General features: G+C 37.5%; 1 protein-coding gene across 1 annotated transcript in view; it reads left to right on the top strand.

Moving 5' to 3' along the window:
- The first annotated feature begins 511 nt into the window (after nucleotides 1-511).
- si:ch211-183d21.1 overlaps nucleotides 512-15,150 on the top strand; it is a 38,419-nt gene continuing 23,780 nt past the window's right edge. Inside the window, exons 1-4 of the mRNA XM_038301067.1 lie at nucleotides 512-788; nucleotides 4,588-5,440; nucleotides 6,153-6,333; nucleotides 9,167-9,306. Of these exons, the coding sequence (XP_038156995.1) occupies nucleotides 4,630-5,440; nucleotides 6,153-6,333; nucleotides 9,167-9,306 (1,132 nt within the window). The 5' untranslated portion in view covers nucleotides 512-788; nucleotides 4,588-4,629. The remainder of the gene's footprint in view (nucleotides 789-4,587; nucleotides 5,441-6,152; nucleotides 6,334-9,166; nucleotides 9,307-15,150) is intronic.

Genomic DNA, 15,150 nt, shown 5'->3' with positions numbered 1-15,150 from the left:
ATAGGGTGATTGATTAATAATTTTATTTATGGGTCAAGTAATGCAGCTACATTCTTAAATGAAAAGGCATTTCTGGAAATGGTTTTTCATTTTCAAATTTTACATTTCAAATTTAATTTTGGTATGTATTTGCTGGTGTACATTTTGAAAAATAAATCTCATATGTCTTTTTCTTCATTTTAATTAAGTAAAAGGATGAGAAGTGTTAAAGAAGAAAATGAAAATATTGATTACATAAATTTCATTTATGAGTCAAACAGTGCAGCCACATTCTTAAAATGAAAAAGTATTTCGGAAAATGCTTTTTCCTTTGAAATATGGTAACGATTTGCTTCCACAGCAGATAAGGATCGAGTCTCTTCACATTGAAGTGACGTAGATGATAGGCGGGGCTTTTTCTCAAAGTGGGGTCAGAGGCCCTCTTCATGTCTCTTAGGGAGCCTTGGAAGATATAATTAGGAAATAAATGACATTTTTTCCACGTCACTGTGTCAGTAATACATTTTCCTCCTGAGTTTTAGTGTTTTAGCATCGGTCTGTCTGTGGATAGTAGGACAGGAAACTGAACCTCAGGAAAACAAAAAAGATCCCTTGTAGAAGACACCCCCCCTCCTTTCTCCCTGTGTGACCGCCCAGAAGCAGGGAAGGGAGGGGGGAGAGAAAGTGGAGCTTTGTGAATGACGGGAGCGGCGGAAAACAAACTTTAACACTTTATCTCCTCAGCCTGCGTCTATTTCTGCTCCTCTCTCTAAAAGAGGAGATCCTGGACCAAGAGGGGAGAAATCACGGTAGGTTGGAGCCTGTTTGCAGGTTAGAGGGCAGATTGACAGCAGGGGAGGGGGGTCCATGGATAGATGCATGCAAAGCAGCAGCCTGACCGTGACTGGAATAACTGTTGAATGCAGCAGATAATTAAAAACCAGAATGGGAGCACAGCTTCCTAAACAGAGAGGATTTTCTGCATGTAAACCCAAAAAAGCGCCTAAAAACACAAACAACATAAAGAGCCGAATGCAATTTAAGAGTTTCTAAATCGCATCTTATTTAAAATAAAGGTGCTTTCTTGCAACTTTGTTTCAGGCTGGGAGATAATTTCCTTCACTGATCTTTTCTGGAGCTTTTCCACATTTTAGGCAAAGTTTCCATTTGCTTACTGAAGTGTTTCGCAATGTTTCATGACTCATGCATAAGAGGGGAATTAGCTCTGCTCTAAAACGATGCACAAAGACTCACTAAATGCACTATTGTCGGTTTAAATGTGTTTTATAAGAAGGCTAAATCCAATCCATTAAAAGACAGCAGTATTATATTCAAGTGCCTATCAATAAGATACAATATCACTTTAAATAAAGGTTTTAATACCTCCTTTAGATCCATACATAGACCTACCTCAGCCATTTATTCCTGTAAATTCGGATGACTATCTCAATAAATATATATATATAGATGTGTGTGTGTGTATTCATTGTTTAGATTACTGTTTTTATATATTTTTTTTACTATTTTTCTAGGCTGCACTTTAAAAAAAATTATATTGTCTATAGAGCTGTTCTAAACTAAATGTATTTTTGTCTTACAATACTTGTGTAAACAAAATGAAAAATAAATCTAAGTCTAAATAAATAAAATAATATATTTTGAAAAGGATCTCTTCCACGGGAAATGGTTGTTGTTTAATTAATGTTGCCTACAGTGTTGGTTCTGGGTTGCATGATGTTTTTTTGGAGGGTAATAGAACTAAAGAATAACTAACACACACACACAAAAAAAGGACAAGAGTGTTTATTGTAAATGAGCCATAAAGCCCAGGTTGCAATTTTGATCTAACAGATAAAAACTGTGAGAATTTCTCAGTACGGGTGAAGCTAAAACTGCTTGAAAGTTCTAAATTATTGTTAAAGTAAATTGTCCAGGCAAAATATTAAGTTGGTCCAAGGTAGAAATCAGTAGAAGTCTCTTCTTTATGACCATTAGAAATTGATTTACTTACACTGCAATTTATTATTTTTATAATTGCATCTTCTAATTGCATCAATTTTGTTATGTGTGTTTCAGTACAGGGGCTACAAAAGGGGCCAGGACTAGTTCTACAGGGGCACAGCAGGCCCCTGTTGGCTCCTATCTAGAACCGCCTCTGCTTGCCTACGTTGCATATACATTATTTTTAACTCATTCTTTAAAACACTTGATTTTGCAAAGAACTGTATTTCAAGAGCATTATATAATTTTAAGAATATGAAATGAGATTGTATCATCATGGCTAGTAAATATTAGGGGTCAGTATTGGCATGGGTGTTGCGATACGATGTTTGTCACGATACTCGGGTCACGATACGATATTATCACTTTAGTGCATTATAAACATATATTGCGATTTTTTTTTTCCTGCTATCCAAATTAAATGCATAGATAAAAAAAAAACAACCTCTGTTTATGTTCATCAGATGAAATTGATGGTTCAGTTATTTTGTTATCCATGTTGTTTGGGGTTTAAGTGAGTCCATGTCTTCCACTGTGAACGCCTCAACTATAAATAATATGCTGCACCGCACAGCAAAAGGGCGCCACAGCGCCATCTGCCAGAGTGGTGGTACAAAGGTAGCCCATTTTCCCTCAGTTTTAGGTAAAAAATTTTCCTTTAAAAAAATCGATACTAGGAACTAAAAGATCGATATTATATCAGGCAGCCAAAAATCGCGATATATTGCCAAAATGATTTTTTTCCACACCCCTAGTAAATATATCAGTTACTTAGTAATCAGTGAGAAGCCTCTTTCATCAATTTAGAGGACTTCTTACTTTTACTTGAGTAGAAGTACGATCAAATAGTGCAGCTCTAGCTTAGTATAATTTCTGGTAAACACCTCTGATGTTTCTACTGTACTTTTGCACTAAAATTCTCATTCATCCAACCAAAATTGCAAACTTTTCTTATATACTGGTACACAGTTTGGCAGTTTTGGGAAGCAGAAATCCATCTTAACACCTGTAGATAGGAAGACATCCATTCTTCCCACTAAGCCTAAAATGACCAATTGACAAGTAACAGGAATAACCAGTCCTTTGTGGATTCTGAATTAAGTCGATCCCATTCAAAGGTTTCCTGGAGATTCACAAGGTGTGGCCTTTAGCTAGGGATCAGAGCTCCACCAACAGAACACCAATACAGATATATCCAAAATATGCACCACCACCTGTGTGATCTTAATCTCACACCTCTCTGTTCAGATGTAAGTTTATCTGGCATTTTATTTGAAAATGTTCCATAATCTGTAAGGGAGAGTGGAGTGGCAGAGAATTCACTTTGCCAGTGGTTATATGTGAGCTTTCCACTGTCATTAAAAACAACCTTACCACTGGTCCTTAAATCCAGTTAAGATACTGTATATCCAGTGTTTTCTCTCATTCAGGAATTGATATAATGCAACATTACACGGTATTCTGAAAGCTTTACTTTTGCAATTTGCATATAGATACATTTCAATAAACTCAAACCTAAACTGAAGTATCCAGTTAATCCATGTTATATCCAGTTTGTCTTATAGAGTTTCTATACAGATTATTCATGGATGTATATTATCAACCAACAAAATTTAATCAGTAAACATTCTAATGTTAGCCACAGAGCTCGGGAAACTGTAAATCTAACAGCAAATAACATGCGACATAAACCTCCATCAGCCAGTTCGGTCTCTCTTTCAAAGTCAATGACAATCTAAAGGGTGAAAAGCACTTTAATATATGGGAACCTCACAAATTCAGCAAGAAACTAGAAACTATCATCTTATATAAGAAATAGCTGCTGCAATTACAGCTTCTCAAGCAGGTGGACTGTGACTGAACAATACATAATTCTGAAATGTATATAGTCTTTTTTTTAGCACAAGTTTTGATGCTTTAAAACAAACTCATGACTCATCTGGGTTCAGACAAACTGAAAAAGAAATGGCTATACAATGACCCTGATATGATTTATTTTTTTCATTTCTTGCAGTTTCCTTTCCTTTCAGTTCTGCTTTTTTGGCACCCTTTAAACATTCCTCAGTATCAGTTTTAGAAATTTGGATGGAAAAAAAAATTGCACATTCTTTTTTTTTTTTTTCACCATGTCTGAGGTTTTTCTTTTTCTGTTTCTTTTGTCTTCGGGTGAGAGGCAGGGTACACCCTGGAGAGGTCACCAGTCCATTGCAGGGCAACACAGAGACAAAAAAAACATTCACACAAACACCTAAAGACAATTTAGAGAAACCAATTAACCACATATTCTTCTTTTGGACTGTGGGAGGAAGCCAGAGAACCCACACATGCTCAGGGAGAATATGCAAACTCCATGCTGAAAGAGCTGGGCCAGGAACTGAATCTTGATCTTCTTGCTGCAAGGCGGCAGTGCTACCCACTGCGCCACTGAGCAGCCCAAAGCTATTTCTACAAACAGACAAAATTGAAAGCACCATACCAAATTATAAGGTCCCCCTTTAAATCTCTTTGTAATAATTATTTTATGTGCCATCTTGCTTGTCAACCTGTTATTTGACTTTAGTCGATAAGTCACCCTGTATGCTGATGAACCTGTGTTCTATTTTTCAGAAGCTGATGTACAACTGAAGCGATTCAGAAAAACTGAAGAAAATGTTTGTTACTTTATCTATTTGGTTCTACCTGCTGGGGTTAAGTTTAGCGGACCCTTGCCTCATTATCAGTGAAATCAATGCTGATAACCCCAGACTGGACACCTCTGAGTTTGTTGAGCTGTACCACACTAGTGGACAGCGGGCCTCTCTGGATGGCTACACCCTAGTCTTTTATAATGGAAATGGAAATATAGCCTACAAGGTGCTAGACCTCAAGGACCACAGCACAGACGACAGAGGTTTCTTCCTGGTGGGCTCAGTGGACTTGGTGCCCAGCCCGGCCATCCCCCTGCCACCGAACACAGTCCAGAATGGCCCGGATGCAATAGTTCTTTATCGCACCTCTGCCGCCCGATACACGGAAAAAATGAACGTCACGCCAGTGGGGCTGGTGGATGCCGTGGTCTATATGAATCGCCACTCTGCAGATGCACAGTTCCTGGCTGAGACCCTGACCCCTGGGGAGCAGCCCTTTGTTGAAGACGATGCGGCGCATGAGGCCGATGAGTCAATCGAAAGGTGCCTCCTCTCTGAAGATCAGTGGGGTTTCCAGTTATCCCTGCCTTCGCCAGGTCAACGAAACAACTGCACCCCGCCTCCTGCACCATTGACCAGTCCCTTCATTAATGAGCTGAAGCTGGGGGGAGGACAGGTGGACGGGATGGTTGAGCTGACAGACACCTCGGCTGCAGGTCCTATAGCGGTGGTGGTGTGGGATGGGAAAACGGACAAGGTTAGTGTCAGCATAGACGTGGACACCTCCAGATCTGGCTTCCTCTCTGTGACCGTTGACAAGAAATACATGAAAGGTTAGTTCTCTGAATGACGTAAAATGCCTGCTAATGTCGTTTTTTTTAAAAAGTGGGAATTATAATGGGCTAGAGTTGAAAATACAAAGATATGGTGGAACTTCAACAAAATATATCCTTTTTTCTTCATTTAAAAGAGAAACGCAACAGTTCTCCGCTCTCCTGCAAAGATATTAATCAGCATAGATGCAATGGAATCTATATCATTTGGAGTTGGTATCAGATATTTACATACACTGCATGCAAAAACTTTCTTTATCAAATAATTCAATATGTTGATACCAGCTACATTGAGTTATTGGCAATGGGAAGAGTTAGCTGCAAATAAGCTGCTCAAACTTTTTTTTAATCAAATATAAAAAGGTGACACCCTTTCTGTTTTCACACCTTGATTGACCAGAAATATTTCCAGGCTGCTAAATGTGTCTGTCCTGTGAGTTGAGGAAATGGGTTGCACTTTTTTAGCATCAAAGGTTGGGTGGAGGCAGCTCTTCGTTGGGCCTTAAAATCTCTGATAACTCAGATCTCTACAGCCCTTTTTTGTTTTATTTCAAACCAAGAAACTGTACAAAGGATTATTGTAACCTTCAAAAAAAGCCTAATATGCCTTGACATTGGGGAACCAATTCTCACTTATACTGGCTGTTTTTTTATTTCCCTTGTAGCTGCATTTCTTTGTAAATTCGTTCTTCCTGTCACTGGTTGTCCTCAGGAGATGAGTCCGGCGCTGTGGCTATTTACAGTGGCAGAGCTGCAGACTTTCCGGTGGGGAGTCCGCTGAGCCAGACGCAACCTCTCGATGCGTTCGTGTTCGCCGGTCCAGGAAGCAAGCCGAGCTCCAATCTCACAGAGACGCTCATCCCAGGCAGACAGCCATACCAGCTCAGCAACAGGCAAGAGCTTTTTTATTAGAAAAAAGCTACTCTAATTCAATAAGTAGTGTTTCTGATCACCTATTTGTTGAATATGTGTGAGGTTAGAGTCTTGTGGTTATTTTTGATGGTTTAAAGTTTTTTGAGCTGAGTAACACAGGAATAGGTCTGAATGGTAGTGTAGTTCCCCTTTTTAAGTGATGGAGGTAGCCTCCTACTTGCTGAAACCCACTGAGAGTAAATTTACACTGAATTTGAGTTAATAAAAGCTCTTTAGTTAAAATAAATAGTATGTAAATACAAACTTGACCAAAAAGAAATACTTAAGGTTAACCACACCGTCCCACTCATATTTGGATATTTTTTTCTAATGACATTTTGCGGTATTTTCACACGACCCTGCAAAACCACCCCTATATGTAGAAATTTAGCCCCCATTTTACAGTCATAGAATTAAAAATATATGTTTTATGCAGCAAAATGGGAAAAATATGATTTTCCTTTTTTTCTATTTTTAACAGATAAAATCTAAAAAAGTTTTGTGTAAACGCTCTATATTTCTTAGAACCCTATTTTGTTGCATTTAGTTGTAGATCATTTTTATTATGTTTCTACTGAATTTGGAAAAATCTAGAAATAAAAAATGTCCATTTAAATTTGCTAAATCATCTAGATTGCATGGAGAACAAGTATAATAAATAATAAATGTTGCACTGGTATCCATCCATCCATTTTCTGACAAGCTTAATCCCAAGTGGGGTCGCGAGGGGTTCTGGTCCTATCTCCAGCTGTCTATGGGGGAGAGGCGGGGTACATCCTGGACAGGTCGCCAGTCCATCGCAGGGCAACACAGAGAAAAACAGGACAACCATTCACACACAAACTCACATCTAAGGGAACTTTAGAGAAGCCAGTTAACCTAACAGTCATGTTTTTGGACTGTGGGAGGAAGCCGGAGTACCTGGAGAGAACCCACACATGCTCAGGGAGAACATGTTACACTGGTAGTTTTTCTAAAAAAAAAAACTAAAAAAAAACATGTTTTGCTTAAACTTTGGGATTTCATAATCTGCAGTGTTTAATTTCTCAGTCACAGATTAGATCTCAAACAATGTTTAAAACCATACTGTAATTTATTTTTACAAAGGCACACTGCTTAAAGTAGAAATATGTCTGCTCAAAAAAACTTGACCAATCTTACCAGTTTGGTCACAAATGTGAACTATAAGGTTTATGATACAATGAAAAAAATTAATAAAGTCTTTATGTGCTTTGACAGACACTAATAGACTACTCTTCTTATTATGCTTAACATATAATTACTATATCATTTTTATTTCAAGGTCTTTATTAATACCTTTAATTATCCTCTAAGATGTTTACTTTTTCACTTAGTTTCCCCCACTGTTAAAAAAGAGGAATTAATAATAGCAACATTTTGTGTTGTTGTTGTTTACATACATTTCTCTGCACATTAGAAGATCAACTCAAACACTAAAACTTTCTACAGGTAAACACATTAGAAGATCTGATAAGCATGAGAGTAAATGGACCATGTCTGGAAGATGTTGACTCTAGAGAGTGTGTGAAAAGCTGGTTCAGCCAAGGCCAGGGTTAAGGAGGACCAGACTACATCAAAACAGCATGTGGCTGCAATGCAGGAATAATCCATGAGATTTTCATTATGTTTAGTCTGAGGCCAGCTTTGAACTTTTATTTTGGAATAAATTTTTTTATTTTTTTCTAAGAATATCTGAGTTGTTTCATCTTTTGTAGTTCAATGTGGCACTTTAAGCACCAACATTTTCTCTTGTAGAATTGTTTCAAATAAAGGATTTTATGTTGTCCAGACTTTTACTTAATCGTGTAGAAGTCAATATTGTCTCCATAAATAGATGTAAATAAAAACAAAAACAAAGGTGAACTTGTAAAACTGATTTTAAATAGGATTTGGTTGCACCTAACATTTGTGCTAATGTACAGTACCTAAGAAAAACAAAAGGGTTAAAGGCAGCAGTTTCTGCTCACCCATATTTTGTGTCATTTGGAGCTGTTCTGAAGATATTCGGTTTTGGTATTTTCAAGTATCGTCTTCCTATGGGCAACGACTTGAAGGCACAAACTAAACAGTTCATAATTTATTCTTTTTGGTACGCCAGCATTCATAACATGTAGGCGAATCACTTTCCCCCAGACATCCGCAGTAATATTTTTTATATTTCTATATTTTTTAAAACAAAGCGGAATGTAGCCGGTGCGCACGGATGACGTCATACACGCACCGCTTTGTTTTTAAGAAATATAAATATAAAAAAAATATAACCGCAGATGTCTGGGGGAAAGTGATTCGCCTACATGTTATGAATGCTGGCGTACCTTAAAGAATAAGTTATGAACAGTTCAGTTTGTGCCTTCGGCTTGTTGCCCATAGGAAGACGTTACTTTGATATAACAAAACCAAATATCTTCGGAACAGCTACAAATCGCACAATACTCATATGGGTAAACTGATGTGAATAAATCATTCATACAAATCCCCCAACATGCAGTGCAAATGCATTTATACCGTAACACTCATTGTTTTATAAATAAATAAATAAAAATAATAATAATTTAAAGAGCAGCTCCATTCTGGGTGAAGCATGACAAACTCTTTGTTGTTTAAAAAAGTTGGTTTGATAAAAAGTTCTCTTATTTCTTTTATTTTTGGCTAATATAGCTTTAAGCTCTCTCCCAGAAAGAAACAGACCTCATCTACATGTTTAGGTGGATATGCTATGCAACTCTTGCTTGACTCTGATATTAAATCTAACTTCAGTCAGGATGCTTATGGCTGCTTCTTTCTTGGTTTCAGTTTGCGAGAGGGAGGCTTCTATCTCAGTCGCTGCGGTGTGGCTACCTGGCCCAGAGATCCAGGTATTTTCTGGGAGGCCCCACAAACCCCTGGGCAGTCCAACAAGTGTCCTTGGCCAAAAATCTGCCCTCACACCATTTGTAAGTGTTTAAATTAACATTTAATTGTTTATATTTTAGATTTGCTGCATCATACATCGGTATATTCTGGTTTTGCTTTTTAAGCACACACATTTTCAATGATCCTACACCTTTTCACTACCAGACAAAGATGACATGAATAAATGCAAAAATAAAAAATAAGCCTTTAAACATGATCTAAAGCTGCCTGGATCTGTGTGACATGTAACTAGCCCCTTAAATCTAGGAAATGGTCAGCTGCCATGTAGCACTGATGATAACTAATAGTCAGTCTCTACTGTCACCGTGGAGGAGCTTTGGACTCTTCTTCTTTGCAGAATAATTTTTAGGGCACATTAAAAGGGTTTGGGGCTTGAATTGACCTGTTTATACCACATAGCATACCTCAGTTTGACTTTAACTAGGCCACTCCAACCTTAACTTAGTTTTCTTTTTATTCATGGGTAGACGTGCTGTTGCCCTGCCAAGGTTGTAAGGTGCTGAACCGATTTGGTACCATTTTGGTACAAAGAAGAATTTGGGTCCTATCAGATCCAAAACATCAAACACCATGACTGTGTTTGATTGTACATGGTATTTTTAATACTGTTAAAAATAAAAATCTTTAGAATATCTCCCCTTACAGTTACAGTGTTTAATTTTTAGTGACATCTGATGGTCAGATTGCAGACTGCAGCGACATAAACCATAAGCAGCTGATGTCTTTTCTTGAACGCTCCAACGCACGGTCCGCCAGGTGTGGTTTTCTATCTGCATCCAGTGGTTGGCCTCTACAGGCAAGCCTTGGCCTAGTGCCGTCTTTCGGGCCAATGGCGCTCTGCACTGATGAAGCTGTGATCTTCGGCTCTCATCCTGAGCTACAGTAGTTGCGTCGAGCTGCCGCCTCTGCAGCTAAGGCTGCTTAGCTCCAGAGGGCAGCATATTTGACCGGCTCATCATGGGTATGGAGCTCTCTCAGCTTCTGTCCTCACACTGCTTACCGTCTGCTCCTGTCTGAGCTTAGCAACTCCCTTTACCTCTGTTGTCCAAATCATTGTCATCCTGTTTTGGGCCCTCTGACCAAAACAAACATGGACCAAGAGCAGCGGAATGATGTGAGTCAGCTTAGAAAACAACCCAAAACTTATCACAATAAACAGGCTGCTCTTGGCTTGTGTAAGTCTAGTTTACATAGATCGAGTAGTATTTTATTAGTCTGTGTAGAATTTTTAGATACGCCTTACTTGCCGCAGTCCCATTTGAGCATAATGGCAATCTCTACAGTCACTAGTTGGTCAACTTTTTGCTGCCGTAGCACAGAAAAATGTCTGATTCGACAAATGCACACCCACTCTGTTATTTTAAATAGGAATTTCTAAGGCAAGGCAAACATAAAGATTGAGCCATAACATACATATAGATAATATATTACATTTCTGTCAGTGAATCCCTATATTAATTTTACACTGTACCATTATTGTTTTTCAGTAAATCTAAAGCCAGCGTTTGTGTTCTTTTGGATCAGCAGAGGTTCTGACCTTTAAACCTTTCCAGGGTTTATTTTTTCTCTCTTATTATTGAATCATGATCTCTGATCTTAACTGAGGAAATGACTCCTGAGGAAGTTATGTTGTTGTTTTGGGTTTTTCTGGGACTTCCTGGATGAGCCAGCAGCCTCTAAGATCAGTTTTTGGAAGGTAAATCGCTCTTTAAAAGCTGTAACATTATTTAATCTTTTCTTTCTATGTGGATAATGGCGTTAAGTTTCACTTGACTTCCAAAGTCTTATCTAGACATTTTTGCATACCTCAGTATTTTAAAGAAAGATTCAAACTTTTTTATTTGTTGGTTGTACCGTTCTGATGATAACCAGGCTTATGTGTTGCTAGGAAACAGTTAATTCACAGTAAACTCATGGTTCAGCAAGAGGGGAATATTTCTCACTTGCTTAGTTAGTCAGCATGATAATAAAACCAACTTATATATTTACATTACTTTCATTGATTGATTGGTTTGATGACCTAATTCTTTTAGTGTGACGAAAAAAGCATGCAAAGAAAGCTAATAGTGTTGAATATCCTACTTTAGCAGGTTATGTTTAGAGGTAGTGTTGTTTATTAATGCCTAAACTTTTAAATAATCAAATGTATTGGTCCTTAACTTCTGTTTTATTTTGTATAACATAGTTTTTAAAAGATAGTATTTTTAAATGTATGTTTGATCAGGGATCTGTTTCTCTTAGAAGTTGGTGAATACATCCTGGTCTTCTCAAATACATTTTTTCTTTAAAATAAAACCGGCTACAGTAGGTAACAATAGAAACAATGAAACATGTGAATAACTGCATTACCTTTCAGTCAAAAACCAAAGTAGGATGAGTCTTTAGGTCGAATTAGATTGTTTTTAGAGGATTACCAATATGTTTTGCATACATTTATTATTATTTTATTTGGTTTCATGGTCTTTATGGGACACCAATGATTTAAAAAAAAACAAAATTATCTCCTTTTTTTTCTCTTATCAAAGCAAGCACATCTAGTGAAACTGAAACATTACAGTGAATGCTGGTTGAAGAGTTAAGCACTGAGAGAAATAGAGAAGTGAAAAATCAGGAACAAATACTAATGTTTGGAAATCAAGGAAAATATTGGTTTAATTCTGGTTTTGGCTCATGACACGATGCATCATACTGGGTTTGCAAAACTAGATGTGTTTTTAACATTAAAAATAGGGGAAAATTAAGAATCACTTTTTGTTTTGTTTTTTTGTAATTTAGCATCTATGTTTAACCAGAGGTGTCAAAAGTATTCATGTTTATTATTCAAGTAGAAATAATCAACTTAAGCTTTTTACTCAAGTAAAAGTCTAAAAGTACCATTTGTAAAATTACTCGAAGTATACAAGTAAAAGTAATTCAGGGAAAGCAGAAGCTTTACTGCACTAGCTTATTAAAGGACATTTTTCTACAATTCTGGATGATAATTTCCTTATACTTCATTTCCTAGTTTTATACCTAACAGCAACAGTGTTAAATTTAACTTTGCATAATTTTGAAAAAACTATTTATTTTGGTATGTAGTGAATGAGAAGTTGGTACAGCACCGAGTCCAACCACAAAGAAATTAATTATTTGGATGAAATAAATTATTTTATTGTTCTTTATTTTTTTAAATGCCAACACGTCATAACGAAACTGAGCTCAAATAAAACAAAACAAGTCTATTTTTAAAATTTAAAGACTGAAAAGTAGAGATAATTGCCAAAAAAATGTAAGTGGTATAGAAAGTAAAGTATAGATAGCCAAAATTTCTACTTAATTAACTAATTATTTGTACTTTTGTACCTTACACCTCTGTATTTAACAATATCTATTTCATGTATGTTATTAACTGTACAATAATTGTGTCCATTTTATATGCCCTGACATGAGGTCCACCTTTGGTAACAATTTCCTTAAAATCTTTTTATAAATTTATAAATAAGGCACAGTGTGTCTGCAGCCACTGGTGTATGTTCTGCTTCAAACTTCCTCGATCACTCTGCCCTCTGCTGTCATTTGATCAGCAGATCGAGACTTCGAGACCTTTCCTCTGTTTTTGTCTTCAGTGTAATACCTCTGGACTTTTTTTTATCCTGATGTTGAAGCTGTCAATGTTCAGTGCTGCCTCCCTCTGGTTTAAGGGGGAACTGCCTGTTCCACCAAATTTTGTGAAAGAATCCTTTAAAAATTCATGCATCCACACTGTAAAAGTTGATCATCACCAAAATTTTATGGATCATTCCTTGGACTGGTAAAATTAGATTAAAATCCGTTCACAGTTTTAGAAGTTATCCTGTACAGAGACAGAGAGACAAACACACAAACTCAACTAAAAACATAACCTTTAGTTTAGCTCCTATAGGGCACTATCAAGTACTGTAAAGGCTAACTTTACCAGTTTTCGGCAGCCAACAGTTGGTGAGCTGCAGTCCCAACCGAGTTAACAAACTGCTAATAATTTGTCCATTACTGTTCCACTGTTTACCCTTCCTCAGTGCTAATTTAACGTTGTTGTGTTTTTTCTTCTTTAAGATGCACAGTCACTGCTTTACTAGCTTTGGGCTCACCTTGTACTTTAGTGCCGTGATTGTATTTTTTACTTGCTGATCTAAAAATATATATTTATCCGGCTTTTGTTAAATGTATACAACTTCCAATTATTGGATTTTTAATCAGTAATGCCTAGGGATGGGAATCGAAAACCGGTTCTGTTTTTTCCGATTCCATGGCATCGCTTGGCAGCTCGCTGGACAATTCTTTTTTCGATTCCCGCAGCTCCAGAGCCTAGAGCGCCGGCTCTGGGGAGCACGACTTTACGTAAGGTTTTTATGCAAGTTACGCAAGTTGGAAGAACTACAGTATTCGAGGAGGAAGACAACGAGCTGCGGTCACTTTGTGAATCAAAGCCCCGTCTTTCCTTAGCCCAGAAGGTAGATCAGGAAATCCAGCTCTATAAAAGCTTGCCCTCCATCCCCTGCAGGGATAGCGCCACACTGTGGTGGTGGAACAAGCAAGATACACTGCCCTTGCTATCTGGACTGGCTGAAAACTACCTCTGTGTACAGGCTTCCTCCACCCCATCTGAGAGGGTGTTCTCCACGGCTGGAGACACCTTAAGCGCTGAAAGATCCCATATCTTCCAGAAAAAGCAGATATGCTTATCTTTCTGCAAAAGAACTGTTAATTTTCGCTACTACTGTTTTATAATTAGTATTTTTTGTTATTTAAAATAGGTTATTATCCCATCATTTGTTATTAGACATTGTTGGTTATTAAGTTTGTTCCTGTATTCATTTTTCATTTAAACACAGATGTTACTCCAGTTTCACATTTCCTGTGGACATCTTGATCTTGTTGAGTTTGTAAGATTGTGCAATAGTTAAGTTAACAAAGTTGATGGTGATAATCAAACTGTTTGTTCTCCGTTTTCCCCCAAATTGGAATCGAAAAAAGAATCGATAAAGAATCGAATCGTTTCATAGAATCGAAAAGGGAATCGGAATCGTGAAAATCTTTTCAATTCCCAACCCTAGTAATGCCTATAAGTAAATTAAGTGAAACGTGATCTTATGTATAAACCACCATGTAAAGTTATAGTTTTAGAGGCTGCAATGCCCCAGTTTTGTTTTGTTTTTGTTTATTTGTCTTTGTCTAATATAATCTGATGTAGCTGTTGAGCCCATACTGGTGGTGGTAAAAGAAGCATGACAGGACAGCCACAGGCCATGTTCTCAATGAGCACCCAGATACCCCGAGGGGGGGGAAAGCTTCTCTTGAGCCTCACCATGTTTGTCTTCAGGCGATGCTAGGAATTCTTGTTGATGGAAACTGAGCAAACAGGCCATGATCTGACTGATTCAGGCCTCCGGATATCTGCCGGTTGTGTTTATGGCCTTAAGGGAAAGCAGGATAAAACCAGTGGTCTTATATAACAGCCTGTTGGTGGTGCTTAGCGTAACATGTGAACAACACCCAGTTGGAAATGAGAGATGACGATTATTCTCCACCTCTGTGGTATTTTTAATTACTGCTGGCAGTTTGCCGATGCTGTCAGCATGCTTTTACTGACTTATTAAATCTGCTATTTTAACATCAGCCATTTCACACCATGATTGTAGAAAAGGTTGTGCTTTCAACACTGCTAACTAATATATTTAGCATTTTTTTGTTTATGATCCTGTATTTAAATTAGTTTTAATGACTCAGGATGGGAATTATTTTACCACAACAGCATCCTGCAACCATACCCCACCTATTGCTATTATTGCAATGATGACTTCAAATTGAGGAGGAGAGGAAATGTTTTTGGTTAGAAGAAAAACAGA

This window comes from Cyprinodon tularosa, unplaced genomic scaffold, assembly GCF_016077235.1.
Source record: "Cyprinodon tularosa strain WSP-4 unplaced genomic scaffold, ASM1607723v1 ctg46, whole genome shotgun sequence".
Lineage (NCBI taxonomy): Eukaryota > Metazoa > Chordata > Actinopteri > Cyprinodontiformes > Cyprinodontidae > Cyprinodon > Cyprinodon tularosa.
Note: the sequence above shows the minus strand (reverse complement) of the source record. Positions and strands in the feature narration are given on the sequence as shown.